We start from the raw sequence: 15,763 nt of genomic DNA on the forward strand, positions 1-15,763 counted from the left end.
TAGACCTTTGGAGGAAGTTTCCAACTTGAAACTTCAGGAGATTGCAGCTGCACCGATTCAAGGTAAGTGCACGGGAGAAGGACGGTGTGTGTCAGCCCATTGCGGCTGAGAAGGCTGATAAACACTAAGGCTCTCTTCAGACAGCCTTGCACCAGGGAGGGGAGGTGGGGCCGGGTGGCTCAATGACAGATGCATTCAAACTTGGCTCAACTCAAGGTACCACCTTCTTGACTCACATTACGATGGGATTCCTCAAAGGCGTGTGCACGCTCTCTCGATCTGCATTTCCGTATCAGTACAAGGGTACGGAGATATAAAATAGAAGAGAGAAGGAAGAAGGAGAGAATAAAGAAAGTGACCACAGAAAAGGCCAGACCTTGTTTTTGTCTAGAAGAAATAAGTGTCCAGGATTTTTAGTTATCCTAATAATAACCATAAGAAAACCATCTCCCCAGCGCTTGGCATAAATGACCAAGTCTGGATCAGGCCCTGTGTTTCAGTATCTCTCATCTTTATAATGACCCTGTAAAGACAGCGCTGGGGGCTCTGGCTTTGCTTCCCAGATCAAGCCCCCCTGCCCCAGGTTTACCCAGGGGGAGAAGGAACTGATGGCATGATTGCTCAGTGCCAGAGAGACTACTTAGGCACGGTTATTAGTGGGCTGGGTTATCATCTGGTGAAAGCCCCCACTGGGACTCTATTCCTTTTTCTCACGTTTCTTGCCTCAAACCTGGGCTGTGCCTAACACCTTGGGGCCAGGACCAGCCATACTATTCCCTTCTGCCTCTTCCCTCCACGCGACTGGGTGGATGTGGTACGCTAAGTGTCCCTGGCAGGCTCGGCCATTTCTCTCTTCTCTATACCCATCGGCACAACGGAGCATCCTGGTCCCAACATTTAGCTGGTGGGAGGGATGAACATGAGGTTGCACGTAACCAAGCCTGGGCCATTGTGTTCCAACCCGGCTGTTTATCAGACAGCTTGTGGAGATGAACGTAAGGCAGAGCGTGGATTGCCATTTGGCTACTGTTCCCTACATGGCACCCTGACAGGCACCCTTATCATCTCCTCTCTTACAGGTGAGAAAACTGAGACTCAGGAAGGTTTGGATTCATCTGTGTTGAGATCATACAGCTAGCAGGCGGTGAAGACAGGATTCAAATCCAGATCAGGCTGACACCACGTGGCCTCTCAGGTGCCCTCGTGGAGTGAGGGATGGTGCAGAAAATGCCACCGTCGTTTTGGTTTGGCTGTGGAACAACTGTGCATATTTGGGGAGACAGCAGCCATTCCTTCCTAATTATGCTTGCTTGAGGCTAATATTTAAATGGGTGAGAATTCCATCAGGCACCACAGTTAGGCAAGTGGGGGAGGGGCTGGAGAGTCTGAGATCAAGAGGAACAGGATTTAAAGGAATTTGAAAGCCAGGACTGTCCCAGCTAATGCAGGACAGCTGCTTCCTCGGTCCATGCTCAGAGTAAACATAATTGGTAAAGCCCCGACCTTCCATCAGCCAGAGAGAGAGAGAGCCCACGTGGAGATAGGAACACTCTGGCCACGTGTGGTGGCCATGTGCTGGGGGTTGTGCTCCTGTGTGACTGGCTTTTGACCTGGGGGTCAACTGCTTATACAACACACTGGCCGACCTTGCTTGTGACGCAGCTGGGTGGAGCACAAAGCTCGCTGCACTCGGGAGTCAGCTGAGCCCATGTTGTTCCAATCTCAGCTTGGCCCTGCCACGCGGTGTGACCTTGGGCAAGTCACGCGAACACACTGAGTCTCGAGGCCACCCCAGGGGATGCTGTGAGGACTAAAGCAGAAAGTGACAGCAGCTTAGCAGCTGGCTGAACCCTGGTGACGCTGGACTCAGGTTCTAATGTGCGCTGCTTCTCTCTTCATTCCTGGACATTTCTGCCTCCCAGATTCTCATCCAGATGGAGAGAATGAGGATTTAGACGAGGGAAGAATTAGTGGGAGAGCTTCGGTCCAGAACTCCCCAGGGGTGCAATAGGATCTGTTGGTGAAGAACCCAGGTCATCTTCTCTTTTTCCTTCTCAGTGATGAAGCAGCATGGGCTTGCATTCCGGTTCTGATCCCCACCAGTCGTGAGACACAGGGCAAATTCCTTAACATCTCTCAGCCTCAATTTCCTCATGTGTAAAATGGGATGCAGAGATAGTATCTACCTGCTGGGGTTGTTGGGACTTTTTATTTTTATTTATTTATATATATATATATATATATATATATATATATTTTATTTTTTTTTTAAAGATTGGCACCTAGGTTAACAACTGTTGCCAATCTTTTTTTTTTTTCCTTCTTCTGCTTTATTTCCCAAACCACCCCCCCTCCCCCCTCCCCGCCCTGGTACATAGTTGTATATCTTAGTTGCAGGTCCTTCTAGTTGTGGGGTGTGAGATGCCCCCTCAACGTGGCCTGATGAGTGGTGCCATGTCCGTGCCCAGGATCCAAACCCTGGGCCGCTGCAGCGGAGAGCGCGAACTTAACCACTCGGCCACGGAGCCAGCCCCTATTTATTTATATTTTTTGGTGAGGAAGATTGTCACTGAACTAACATCTGTGCCAGTCTTCCCCCACTTTGTGTGTGGGACGCAGCCACAGCATGGCTTGATGAGCGGTGTGTAGGTCCACACCCAGGATCTGAACCCACGAACCCCAAGCCACCAATGCAGAGCACGTAAACCTAACCACTATGCCACCGGGCTGGCCCTGTTGTGACTTTAGATAACACGTGGAAATCATCTGGCCCAGGAGCCCACACATGCTAAGTACTCATGAAATGCTGTCTAATATTATTAGCTACTGGAGTCTGGCAAATCTTTGGAGGGCTTCCCCAGGAACCTACTTTGAGAGTCCATTACTGACTACTCTCCACGCTGGTCAGTGACTCAGAGTGGCAGCAAGGAGGAGGAAGGAAAATTAACAACAACAACAACAATGACAATAATAATAATAATAATAATAAAAAAATAATCCACAGAGTTTCCATCTATTCTCCCAATGACTAGACCTTAACCCTGTCCCTTGGGCCCGTGCTCATCCAAGCCTCTGCTATCATCAACAAAACGGGGTAGAAACACCCCTCCCTCATCCCACTTAATCTTTTAAGACATGTTTTTCCTCCAGAGTGCCCTTGACAATAATCTCCACCTGCAGTTAGATTGAGCGGGGAGGCAGGGGAAGAAAAACAGACTCCACAGTGGGGATCACACACCTTGTGGACCACCCTGGGCTCACATCCAGATTCCCAGGATGTGCTTGGAGCATCCCAGAATGCACACCATCCCTGCTCTTGGCCACTGGCAGACAAGGCACATAAACGAAGATTTTGCTTGGCCAAGAAGCAAACGTGCTCAGTGCACTGAGCAGGAAGATGCCCAGGGTTGGAAATGTCCCATCCATAGACACAGAGACAGCTGCTGCCAAGAGGAATAACGCTGAGATCCAGGGAGGGAAAAGTTAGAAAGAAAATACCTTGCACAATTCAACGCATGGTGGGTCTAGGATCGGGTGAGACCATCAAACTGGCAGAGGATGGAGACCCCCATTTGTTTCTGAACTGGTAGCATCCACTCTCTCTTACGTTGTTAACAGTGGTGTAATTCTCTCTAGTGGAAGAATTTCTGCCCCACGACACAAACGTAAGGTCCACGAGGCCAGGAGTTTTTAATTGGTTTTGCTCTCTATTCTATCTTGAGTATCTAGAACTGTGCTGTTCAATATGCCATTTGTTTACATTTAAGTTAAAATCCAATCACATTTAAAATTTAGTCTCTCAGCCCCACAGAGCACATTTGAAGCTCTCAACAGCCACACATGGCAAGTGGCTACCGCATCGGCTGGTACAGTTCCAGAACATTTCCATCACTACAGTGGGTTCTGTTGGACAGCACTGGCCTAGAACTCTGTCTGGATCTCAATAAGCATGAGTTGGATGAATGATCAGGGGCTTTACTCTGCTGGCTAAAGAATGGACATAGGACTCAAAATAAAACCATGCAACTCTTTCCCCCAGGACTTTGAATTTTTTTTTCAGTAATGGGAGAACGGGAAAACAAACAAAACAGCCAGCAAAAACACAATAAGGCTGGAATGTATTTCAGCCTGATAAATAAATGAAAAGTAATAGGATATATTAGAGTCTACTAGGAAGCCATTTGGTTTAAAACTAATTCGGCCTGACCTTATTTTTCCAAAAGGGCCTGACGTGGCCTGTTAAGCATGCATTGTACATTTGCTTTAAACACTTACAATGTCCCAAAGACAAGAATGATGCCCCGAAAAGTAGGGACGTAGCTTCCCCTCCCATTGGTATTTCCTTTAGGATAAGCATCTCTCCCTAAACTAAGGGTTAATTAGTGACCTGCTGTGCTCACCTTGTGACCACTGACCTGCTGTGTTCACTCACCTGCTGGGCCAGCAAGGCAATCTCGTGACTACTGTAAAAGGGATATTCCTATCATATGTGATGTACGCTCTTCATTCCAAGACGGTCTATAGCCACCCTGTATGCCCCACTTCTTTGGTGCCCTTCCTTCCTTGGGGGAGGAAGGCCCCAGCTAGTCCTCAGATCTGGCTCCTAATAAACTCACCCCAATTTTGATTTATAGATTGGTTATGGATCATTTGCATTGACAAGCCAAACGGCAGCATCCCTTGGGTGACACAGTCACGTCATTCCTGCCTTTTGTTCTGCTACCTTTCGCACCGATGATGTGGATCCCACCATCCTTCCGGAACGTCCTTCCTTATCTATGTCAGCCAAGATGCTGTTCTAATGACCACTTTTGGCTTCCTGAGGGCCTTGATGCTTTTCATCTGAGTCCCATGAGAACTCCAAGAATGCCAGCCTCACTCCGTTTGTCCAGGCGATGCTCTGCATCAGGCCTTGCCTCCAGACAGCCCGAAGAGCCGTCCAACCTAAAACATAGCTCAGGAGACCCAAAACTGCTGGCAGGAGGAAAGCAAACTGCATTTCTGCAAAGGCAGGAACGCGCTCCATCAGGCTGAAAAATAACAGGGCTGAGGAAATGATTATTTTCCTACTAGCCGCAAACAAAACTGTGAACGGCATAATTACGGGCGTGTTTTCCCAGTTCCCTCGTGACCACCAGCATGAGCAGTTACACCCTTTTGGACTCTCACATTATCTGGGTGGAGCTTTCCTTGGATGGTGTCACACCAGTGGTTTTGGGGTCTCAGGAAAGAGCGTATACGTCTCTGAACATCCAAAGAATAAAAGTGGTTGGATGCTGAGAAAGTGGCCAACAAGGGAGAGGGTCACACCCAAAGATCTGAGCATTGAGCCCCCAAGTACGACTTCCCGTGAAGTTCTGAGGCTACCGTATTTTCCATCATAGCTTTTACCTTGCCATTTATTACCGTAATTAGATGATCACTGTCTATGTCTCCCGTGGACCAGTGGCTTTCATCCCTCACTATGTATTCCAATCATCTAGGAAGCTTTCAAAGATATATAGATCCTGCCTCCCACGGGAATTTATAGTCAACCAGTCTGGGGTGGACTCTTGATATTTTAAAGAGCCTGATATTTTAAAGTTATTAAGGAAAATTTTCAATAATCACGTGGAACCCTGATTTTCCCATTGAGAAAGATGTCACGGGATGCTGTACTCCCTGTGGCAGGGGCCCCATCTGTCTTGCTCCCAGCTGTACCCCCAGAGCCTGGCGCATGGCAGGTGCTCAGGAAACGACTGTTGAATGAAGGAACTGGAGAACACCAGCTCTGTCCCAACATGGAGGTGACAGGATGGAGTCTATGCAAGAACCGCCTTCAGAGTGGACTCCCAGCAATGCCCACTCCAGACGCTGCTGGAGACCCTAGGACAGCACCACCCCTCCCACAGGGCAGCCGCGTCCTGTCTGGACCCAGCAAGCGATGCTGGCAGGCTGTACTGGGTTGAAAGGTGTCCCAAAATTCACATCCACTCAGAACCTCAGAAGATGACTTTATTTGGAAATAGGGCCTTTGTAGATGTAATTAGTTAAGACGAGATCACACCAGATTAGGGTGGGCCCTAAATCCGAAGGCTGCTGTCCTTATAAGAAGGTCACATGAAGAGAGACAGGCATATGAGAAAGAAGGCCAAATGAAGACGGAGGCAGAGATGGGGGTGATGTGTCTACAAGGCAAGGAATGCCAAGGATTGCCGGCAACCACCCGAAACTAGGAAGAGGCCAGGCAGGACCCTCCCCTAGAGCCTGCACAGGGAGCAGGGCCCTGCCGACACCTTGATTTCGAACGTCCAGCCCCCAGAGCTGTAAGAGAATAAATTTCTGTTGTGCTGAGCCACCCAGTTGGTGGGGCCCTGGTGGTGTCTCAAGACAGTGGTTTGGGTCCATGGTCAAGCGTAACTTACACATCCACACGGGGGGCCCTGCTGCATTAGACCTTGTTGCCATGGATCCCCAAAAGGCAAAATTAGTAGGGTTTAGCTTGAAAACTTTCAGTTCTGTTTCCCCTGCCATATGCATGCACGCACACACAAACACTGCAGACAGAATGTGAGCCTAAGAGGGGCCGTGGACAAACACACTCCTCCCTTTGCATCCGATCTGCCCTGGGAGACAGGGCCTTGTGAAGGATAGACCATGTGGGGTCTGTTACTATTAGCCCAAACCAGGCAACGGTGCAAAATGCTTTTGGTTTCATGCCTTCCAGTGGCCTAACTAAAATATGCTAGCACAGTTTCCTGCCTCAGTAAACAGAAGACGTGGAAGAAAACCATCATGTCTTTTGATGATGCAAGACCTGGCACGGTCTCAGTGTTTGAAAACATTCATTTGCATCCATGCACTGGACACATAACCAGCTCCAACCAGAACCCCGGGGGCCAGGCGGTCATGTCCATGGCAGAGCAAGACCTGGGTTCCTTAAGCACACGTAACTTGCATATTCCAAATGCGAGAACATTCTTCACGTTCACACACAAGTTGGTTCTATCCTGTTTTCCTAGAAACATGGTCTTCCCAGTCTAACTTCGCTTTTCCCATTTTTGAAAGAGATGTGAGTTCAAGAAATATTTTACTAGTTTTTTCACAAGTAAAGGGAAAAAGGAAAGCAACTCACAGGATGATTAACTCCCACCCGTGGTGCCCGCACTATCCCACCACTATAATAATAACGGCCTTCATTATCGGGCACTTTCTACGTACCAGGCACCACAGTAAGCCCTTGACATGCAATATTTCACTTAATCCTCCAAACAGCCCTAGGAAACAGGTGCTAATATTACACCCCTTTTTTAGGTGGAGACACATGCAGAAAGCTGAAGCAATTTGTGCTGACTCACGCAGCCAGTTGGTGGTGGCACCGAATCTGCAACCAGGCTGTCTGTGTCTGGGGTCTAAACCAGGCTGGTGGCCAGTCAACACCAGTGAGTCTTTACTACCTAAGAGGGGAGACTCTGGCCCCCCAGTTAGAGCTGGGCAGTGGACACAGGGAGGCAATGTCAAATCATGAACAGCTCAGAGTAGCCACCTTGGGTGGTCCCTGCCGTTGGAGATGCCCTAAGTTTTCCCAGACTCCTAGAAGCTTCTGTCTTGGGCTCTCCCGCCCCTTTGAGAAGGTTCCTAAGTTTGCTCATCCTTCCTGGGATGGGAGAAGTGGCGGTTTTGGAAGCTGCAGATGGCGCAGCAGATGGGAAGTGAAAGCCGATCAGAGTTGCCCAAGATAAAACCATTCATCTGCAAAATTCATATGTTTTTGTGTGGGGCGACTTCACGAAAACAACAGCAAGACGAACCAGCAGTGCTTGATGCATAAAGTGCCTCTGGCCGTGAGGCTGGTGAAGCAGAGTGGGCAGAAGAACTTGGTGCGGGGGCCGTGGAAACGAGAGCAGGGAGCGGTAGATAGGGAGAAAGACAGATGGACGGAGATGCAAAGACCTGGAGCATTAAAGCTAAAAAAGCCCTAAATATGATGACTCTCTCCTCTGAACCCCAAATAGGTTGGGCACATGGTCTGAGAAAGGATTTCTGGGCTCCTTGGAGATACGAGGTTCAGCCTTGGAAATAGCGCAGGAACTAACAGTTGATGTTTATCAAGTACTTCCTAAGTGCCCAAACTCGGCTAGGTTCTGTTTTAATATTTTGATTTTGCAAAGGTTGAATTTACTTGCTGATGGTCACCCTGCTAATGCAGTGGCAGAACTCAGACTTGAATCCTAAGCCTCTGAGAGTCTGAGCACTCATCCTCTTGGACGCTGGAATGCTAGAAATCCTGATACCCCGATGAAGCTGACCTGGTTAAGGGGCCATGGTTAAGGTTTCAACTTGCAAATCAACACAGGGTCTCTAGGGGGCAGCCTCGAGACCTGACATGATTCTCCTGGGATGGGCCATAGGCACCGGGCCTGCCCACCTGACCTCAAGGGGACCCTGGCTGAGTGCCACCAACTGACCTAGGCTGAGATGACCTTGGGGGCCTGCACTGGAGGTCTGGAGGAGGAAGAGTGTGGGAATCTTGACCACAGTTCATCAGACTCGGGGACAACAGATGACTTTCTCTCATGGCATTCCCTGCTGCCAGGGGGCGCAACCAGTACCCTGCCCAGCCATGAGCTTGAGGGGTGCCACCGTCTCCTGCTCTGCTCTCTCGGTGGCCTGAGGCCATCCCATCACTTTGGGCCAGTTGACCTCCCCAAGGGGCCAACTTCATGCAGAAAGAGCGCCAACCTTGGAACCAGACAGAACCACTTTTAAGCCTCACTCCGCCCTGTATTCCTGACACGGCCTGGGGCCTCAGCTCGCCCTTGAAGGAAGCACGTGCCACATTAGCTGCTGCCCTCACCCAGCATTCTGGGCTATATCTGAACTCAGTCCTTTCTTGGAAGATGGAAGGACAATGTTCCACCTCACCCTTGTCCTGGATGTCTCTGAGCTCACCTGTCCTCATTCTTTTATTACACTCTCTCGATGTTCAAATTTCTCAAATGCAACTAGCTCATCTTTGCCCCCAGTCTTGCCCAGGCTGTGCTCTCCCTCTGGAACTGGAGAGTTCTCAGCTGGAGGCGATTCTGCCCCTTGGGGAGACATCTGGAGATATATGTGGTTGTCACAAGTTGGGGGAGAGGCATCTGCCAGCATCTAGTGGGTCCAGGCCAAGGATGCTGCTAAACACCCTACAATGCACAGGACAATCCCCACGACACAGAATGATCCAGCTCAAGACGTCAATAGTGCCCGGGTTGGGAAATCCTGGTCTAGAATGATCTTCTCCCTCATTTGCCTGCTAATCCCTTCTTACCCCTCAGGTCTCAAATCAAAACTGCATATTCAGAGGCCTTTCTGCTCCGACAATGCCCCTCCTCCGCTCACACCACCTTCCTCTCTTCCCAGTCCTTTCTCACCTTGCTTGATGCCTCTCTTGCATGATTATCTAGTTCCATCTTCCCAACTAGGATGTGTGGTCCACCAGGGAGGGGCTGTTGTCACTTTCGTTCACTAAATGCCCGAATTGTACCCAGCACAGTAGTTGCTTAATAAATGTTTGTGGAATGAATGTTTGAATGAATGAATGAAAGTAAATAAGTAAAAATCTGCCAACAAATTTTCATAATCACCCCCTTTATCCCTGCTATCCTACTAACAAGAGAAACGGGTACCTTTCTAACCGCCATCATTTTTCTCAGGTTCCAGGGTGTCAGGTGTATCCTGCCTCAACTGATCAAAGATTGTGCCTTCCCCGGATCCCCTCCAGGGTCCAGGGTCACCTGGCAGCTGACGGGATGCCACCAAGCCCAGGACTGAAGGAGGGCACCATGAGTCATATTGTGAAGGAGACAGAAGCCATTTCTAGCTTTAAACAGAGGCCTTCCCTTCATGCCTGTATCTTATTTGAATCCTGATTCAAAACCCAAACGCCTGGGACTATGTGACCTCGATATTTGATGACATTAAGAGTGAGTGTTAACATTTTAGGTGTGATAATCATATTGATGTTCTGTTCAAAGAGAGCCCTTATCTTTTTGAGATGTATACTGAAATATTTACAATCAGACGATGTCTTGGAAATGCCTCTTCAGGGCTGACGGAAGAGGGAGAGTAAAGATACAAGACTGGCCACGAATTGATCATAGTTGACGGATGATGTCCATGTGTGGGCTCACTATACACTTCTTGGTACTCTTGTGCCTGTTCAAAAATTGCCCTGAGAAAAGTGTAGGGATTTTTTTTTTAAAGACGCCTTCATCCAGCTCTTCTGAGAAAGCGGTACCCAGTGTCCTCATGCCACCAGGGGAAGGAAGGCCCCTCCTTCACCTCCCCCGGGCATTTCACTTCCACTTTTCAGCCTTGTCAATAAATCCGGATGGAAGACACAGTGGAGCAAAGAGCTGCCTTCTTGATAGCAAATGTAGTTCATTTCCTTGCTCTTTATTGTTTTTCGCCTTACGAGCTCTCTAAAGGGGTTTTCTTGGCTTATGGTCTTTTTTTAGAGCAGATCAGCGTTTGTGCCAAGGGACAGACCTTCCCTGTGGCATCTGAGTTTCTCACCACCTCGAGGCTGCTGGCTGGTCCACCAGCTCCACCCAATTGTGGCCAAGCAGGCTGCAGGCCCAGAGCGGGCAGATGGTTGCGAGAAGCTCGAACTCTGTAGTTTCATGTGAAATCTCCCAATTTTAAAATGTGGGCAATCGATGCATTTGTTAAAATTTGATAGGAGACCAAAACAACTCACCCGGGTACCTTGAACAGTCCAAAGGCACCTGCTGGTGATTCCGCCTGGGCTGCTGCAGCCGATCCGCCCCCCCTCCACTCCGCCCTTTTCGCTTTAACTCCTAAGTCAGACCTTGTCCTTCCTCTGCTCGAAACGTGCCAGTCGTTCCCATCTTGGTTCAAGTAACAGCCAAACTCTAGAACATCCATGATCTTGCCCCAATTTTCCTTCTGACCTGTCTCTTCCTACTGTACCCCTCACCTTCTCTGTTCCAGCCTCCCTGAGCCCCACTGTTCCTCCAACACACCAGGTGTATTCCCATCTCGGGGCTCAGCACCTGCTGGTCCCCCTGCCTGGACCACTTTCCCTGTCGGAGTGATTCATCCTTCATCTTCTTCCATTCTTCTCAGTAAGGATGTTCCTAGCCACTCATTAAAATTACAGCTCTCCTTAGCCGCCTTCTCTCTGCTTTATTTTTCTGATGTACCATACTACTTATTTTGTTGGTTATTTGTCTCCCCCACTTGCATGGAAGCTCCTTATGGGCAGGGGTTTCAGCCACTTTAGTGTATCCTTGGACAGAACTGGGACAACCGTACACTCAATAAATATCTGTCGAATGAGTGAATGAATGAACGGATATGCGAATGACTCTCAGGTCCAACGTGGATCCTGTGCTGAGAGATCTCATGGAGAAATGTGTAAGTTCTCCATGGCATCTCGCTGAGGCAGAAACACATCTCTGGACAGGAGGCAAATGGCCTCTGCTCTGGTTCCACAGCTGTGACCAGAGAGAGAGAGAGAGAGAGAGCAGGACCACAGAGGAGGCTGGCTGGGGGCCCCCGGCCATCTTACCTGATGGGGTAGTCGGCGGCGCTGAGGTTGATGAAGAAGTCCCAGGGCCAGTCGGTCATCTCCAGGAGGTCCCGCATGCTCTGCAGGTATGTGGACAGGAGGCTGGCTCCCCCCCAGATGGTGGCCATCCGCCAGGGGGTGACACGGACATTGCTGTACTGCCTGGCAAACTGGAGCACTTGCCGATGCAGGTAATTAGAGCGCTTTTTGCAGGAGAGAAAGGGTGACAGTCAGCAGCCCAGAAAACACCAGATATGCCTCTTGCCCCTTGTCCCCTCGCTGTCCCTTCTCTTCTAGTTGACAGGGCTTCTGCTTTGCCAAGTAATAGACTCAGGCCTTGGTGTCTTTCTGCATCGCTACTCGAACCTTTATTAGTTTTTAAAATTTTATGTTACCTATTTCAAATGCAGATTCCCTGGCCTTGCCTCTGAGCTACTGGCTTACTAGGTGTGGGCTGGTGCCCGGGACTCTGCATTTTAATACAAGACAGATGCATGTGGTCTGAGGATAACCAGCTAAGACACCCGCTCTATCTGAACCTGACGAGTACCCTGAGAGGGGGAATTTCTCCATGACCCTCTCACAGGCCTGCTAGAAGCAGACCTACGGGACCATGCATCCCCTTCGGCTTCTTGACTAAAGACGTAATCACGTCACGTCAGCAGACCTCGGGGTCAAGACGGCTCAGGGGTCCGCAAGCCTGCTGCAGATTTTCGTAAATCAATTTTACTGGAACTCCGCCACACACGTTCATTTACGTATTTTTTACGGCTGCTTTCACACTACAATGGCAGCGGCGAGTAGCTGTGACAGAGAGCACATGGGCCACAAAGGCTGAAACATTTACAATTTTGCCCTTTACGGAAAAAGCGTGCCCACTCCTGGGACAGCTGTCCACGCAAAGTGGCAGGCAACGCATTGGGCAGTGGGACGTTGAGAAAAAGAGGCAAGAAAACAGTGTTTATGGAGAAAGTCTAAAGTCACAGCTGGGAACTTTGAAACCAACACACACACACAGCATGTCAAGACCCAATGCTTGGAGAAGAGGCAGCTGTTCGGTCTGCAAGCCTTCCAGAAAGGGTGGCTGGCTTGGAGAGGGGCAGACGGACCCGCAGAGATAGGCCAGCCTGGGGCGAGTGGAGGGGGCTCCTCACCTTGTCCACGTGAATGTAGTAGAAATGGTCCTTGTGGTAGATGGACTTGAACATGCGTTGCAGCTGCCGAGACGCGCGGCCGTGGACCACCAGGACGAAGGCGATTCTGACCGGGTTGGCCAGCATATACTCCACCGAATCCTCGTCCCACTGAACGTTCTTGTTGGCTTTGCCTGGGAAAAACCAAAGAGACCACAGCGGTGGGGTGAGGATCGGCGGTCCTCTGTTGGGGGGATGGGGAATTTCTCTGATGTTTCTTCTTGGGGACATTCGGAGGGCCACAGTAGTCATATTGGGCCCTGAAACCTGATTCAACTTAACCAAGCATGTCCTGGACCCTCACACTGTCCTGGTACAATGGGGGTGGGAGACCCTGAGATGCATAAACCCTCTGGTTTCCATCCCCGAGGACATCAAAAAGCTGGTGGACACGCGTACACATATTAAACTATCAAACAAGTCAGGAGGAAATGAGAGGCGTAAGCGATGTATTTCTGAACCACAGAGGAAGGAGCAGTCAATTCTGAGTTGGGAAAAAGAGGCAAGTGCTGTTTTTGCCTATCCTGAACCCATTCTCCCTTCTCCTAATAGCATCCCTTTTTTTAAATTATGGTAAGAACAGATAACATAAGATCTATCCTCTTAACATGTTTTTAAGTGTACAGTATAGTATTGGTGATTATAAAGACAATGTTATACAGTGGATCTCTAGAACTCATTCATCTTGCAAAACGGAAAATGTATCACCTGATATTTTGGGGGCATCACCCCCTCCTCCATTCTCCAGTCCACATGGACGGGGACGATCTGCCTCTGTGGTCAATTTCAGGGGTGGTCACAGAGCTTAGGCTTGGCCCATCAGGACACTGCATCTCCCGGGCCACAGCAGGTATGGTTCAGAGGTGGACATGGGCCTAATGAAGCTATTTAGCCACGAAGATAGAATTCTAGACGTTTGTTGGAACCACTAGATAAGACAGGTTCTCTTTCTCGTATGCATGAAACTGGAAGATTTGAAGAGCCCTTTGTCCCCACGGGAAAGAGGCTGCCTGGGAGGAAAGCCCACACAGAGGGCAGCACTGTTGAGTGATGGAGAGGCTCTAGACCCTCAGGACCCCGCCTGCGAGTGACGGAGAGGCTCTAGACCCTCAGGACCCCGCTTGAGAGTGATGGAGAGGCTCTAGACCCTCAGGACCCCGCTTGAGAGTGATGGAGAGGCTCTAGACCCTCAGGACCCCGCTTGAGAGTGACGGAGAGGGTCCAGATCCTCAGGACCCGCCTGAGAGTGATATACAGGGTCTAGATCCTCAGGACCCGCCTGAGAGTGATGGAGAGGCTCTAGACCCTCAGGACCCCGCCTGAGAGTGATGGAGAGGCTCTAGACCCTCAGGACCCCGCCTGAGAGTGATGGAGAGGCTCTAGACCCTCAGGACCCGCCTGAGAGTGATGGAGAGGCTCTAGACCCTCAGGACCCCGCCTGAGAGTGATGGAGAGGGTCTAGACCCTCAGGACCCCGCCTGCGAGTGACGGAGAGGCTCTAGACCCTCAGGACCCCGCCTGAGAGTGATGGAGAGGCTCTAGACCCTCAGGACCCCGCCTGAGAGTGATGGAGAGGCTCTAGACCCTCAGGACCCCGCCTGAGAGTGATGGAGAGGCTCTAGACCCTCAGGACCCCGCCTGAGAGTGATGGAGAGGGTCTAGACCCTCAGGACCCCGCCTGCGAGTGACGGAGAGGCTCTAGACCCTCAGGACCCCGCCTGAGAGTGATGGAGAGGCTCTAGACCCTCAGGACCCCGCCTGAGAGTGATGGAGAGGCTCTAGACCCTCAGGACCCCGCTTGAGAGTGACGGAGAGGGTCCAGATCCTCAGGACCCGCCTGAGAGTGATATACAGGGTCTAGACCCTCAGGACCCCGCCTGAGAGTGATGGAGAGGCTCTAGACCCTCAGGACCCCGCTTGAGAGTGATGGAGAGGCTCTAGACCCTCAGGACCCGCCTGAGAGTGATATACAGGGTCTAGATCCTCAGGACCCGCCTGCTCCCGGATCAGCCTGGCCAGATGGAGATCAGCCACCATCATATATTATTTTTCTTTGAAAGCCCAGATCCTACACTAGATCTGCCTGGATCAATGGTTCCAGACGTCCCTTATCCTGGAATCAGCCTCAAAGACTCCTTTCCTCCACCTTTCCCTTGCAAATGCTCCAGGGGCAAGCTTTCAGGGAGAAACACAGCTTCCTGATTCAGTTCATTAGAATTCCAACTAGAGATCTCGTGATTTTCCTCAACACGGTTTCCTTTGAGTCTCACCTGATTTCTTATGGGTTCTAAGTTTATGGGGCCCAGAATATTGTCAGCGTAGGAGCTGCAGGTGGCTCAGAACGTCGACTGGGAAAGCTGAGAATTCAGACTGTTTATCCTGCAGATTAGGAGACTGGGAGCCTGTCCGCTGTCATCGCAAAGCTGAACGGCTGCCAAACGAACAAGGCTCCTCCGTGTTGTTTCAGAGGCCAGGATGAGACTAATGTGGATAAAGGCCCAATCGCATGGCCCTGCCTCCACGGCCTGCCTGATCCGCCTCCTGCAGACCGGTCACCCTGATTGCCCCTACTATCTCCCTCGCCACCTGGCCTTCTTTCTTTTTCCCTTGAGCAAGCTCATTTCTGCCTCAGGACCTTTTCACTGGCTATTCCTGCTACCTGGAACACCCTCTCCCTAGATCTTTGAGTGACTGCATCTTCTTGTCCTTAGTTCAGAGGTCAAAAAAAGGCCACCAGCCCCCCACCAGTCACATCACTCTCTTTCACCTTGCCCTATTTCAATTGACTGCACAACATTTAACACCGTCTGAACTTTAGGTATATCTGTCTACTCGTTTATTGTCTGAACATCCACTAGGACTCAAACTCCAAGATAAGGGACTATTTCAGTTTTGCTTGTCATTGAATACACACCACCACAACAATATCTGGCACATATCTGATTCTTGGTAAAAAAAAAAAAAAAATTACAGGAGGGTACATTTTGGTTCGGCACCATAATATTAACAACAC

The 15,763-nt window shown here is 50.1% G+C and overlaps 1 protein-coding gene across 1 annotated transcript in view; it reads right to left on the reverse strand.

Annotated features, from left to right (window-relative positions):
* XYLT1 (xylosyltransferase 1) overlaps positions 1-15,763 on the reverse strand; it is a 304,820-nt gene that overhangs the window by 65,975 nt on the left and 223,082 nt on the right. The window contains exons 4-5 of the mRNA XM_070566664.1: positions 12,712-12,884; positions 11,558-11,760 (exon numbers count right to left, since the gene is read on the reverse strand). Coding sequence (XP_070422765.1) covers positions 11,558-11,760; positions 12,712-12,884 — 376 coding nt within the window. The remainder of the gene's footprint in view (positions 1-11,557; positions 11,761-12,711; positions 12,885-15,763) is intronic.

Source organism: Equus przewalskii, chromosome 12 (genome assembly GCF_037783145.1).
Source record: "Equus przewalskii isolate Varuska chromosome 12, EquPr2, whole genome shotgun sequence".
Classification (NCBI taxonomy): domain Eukaryota; kingdom Metazoa; phylum Chordata; class Mammalia; order Perissodactyla; family Equidae; genus Equus; species Equus przewalskii.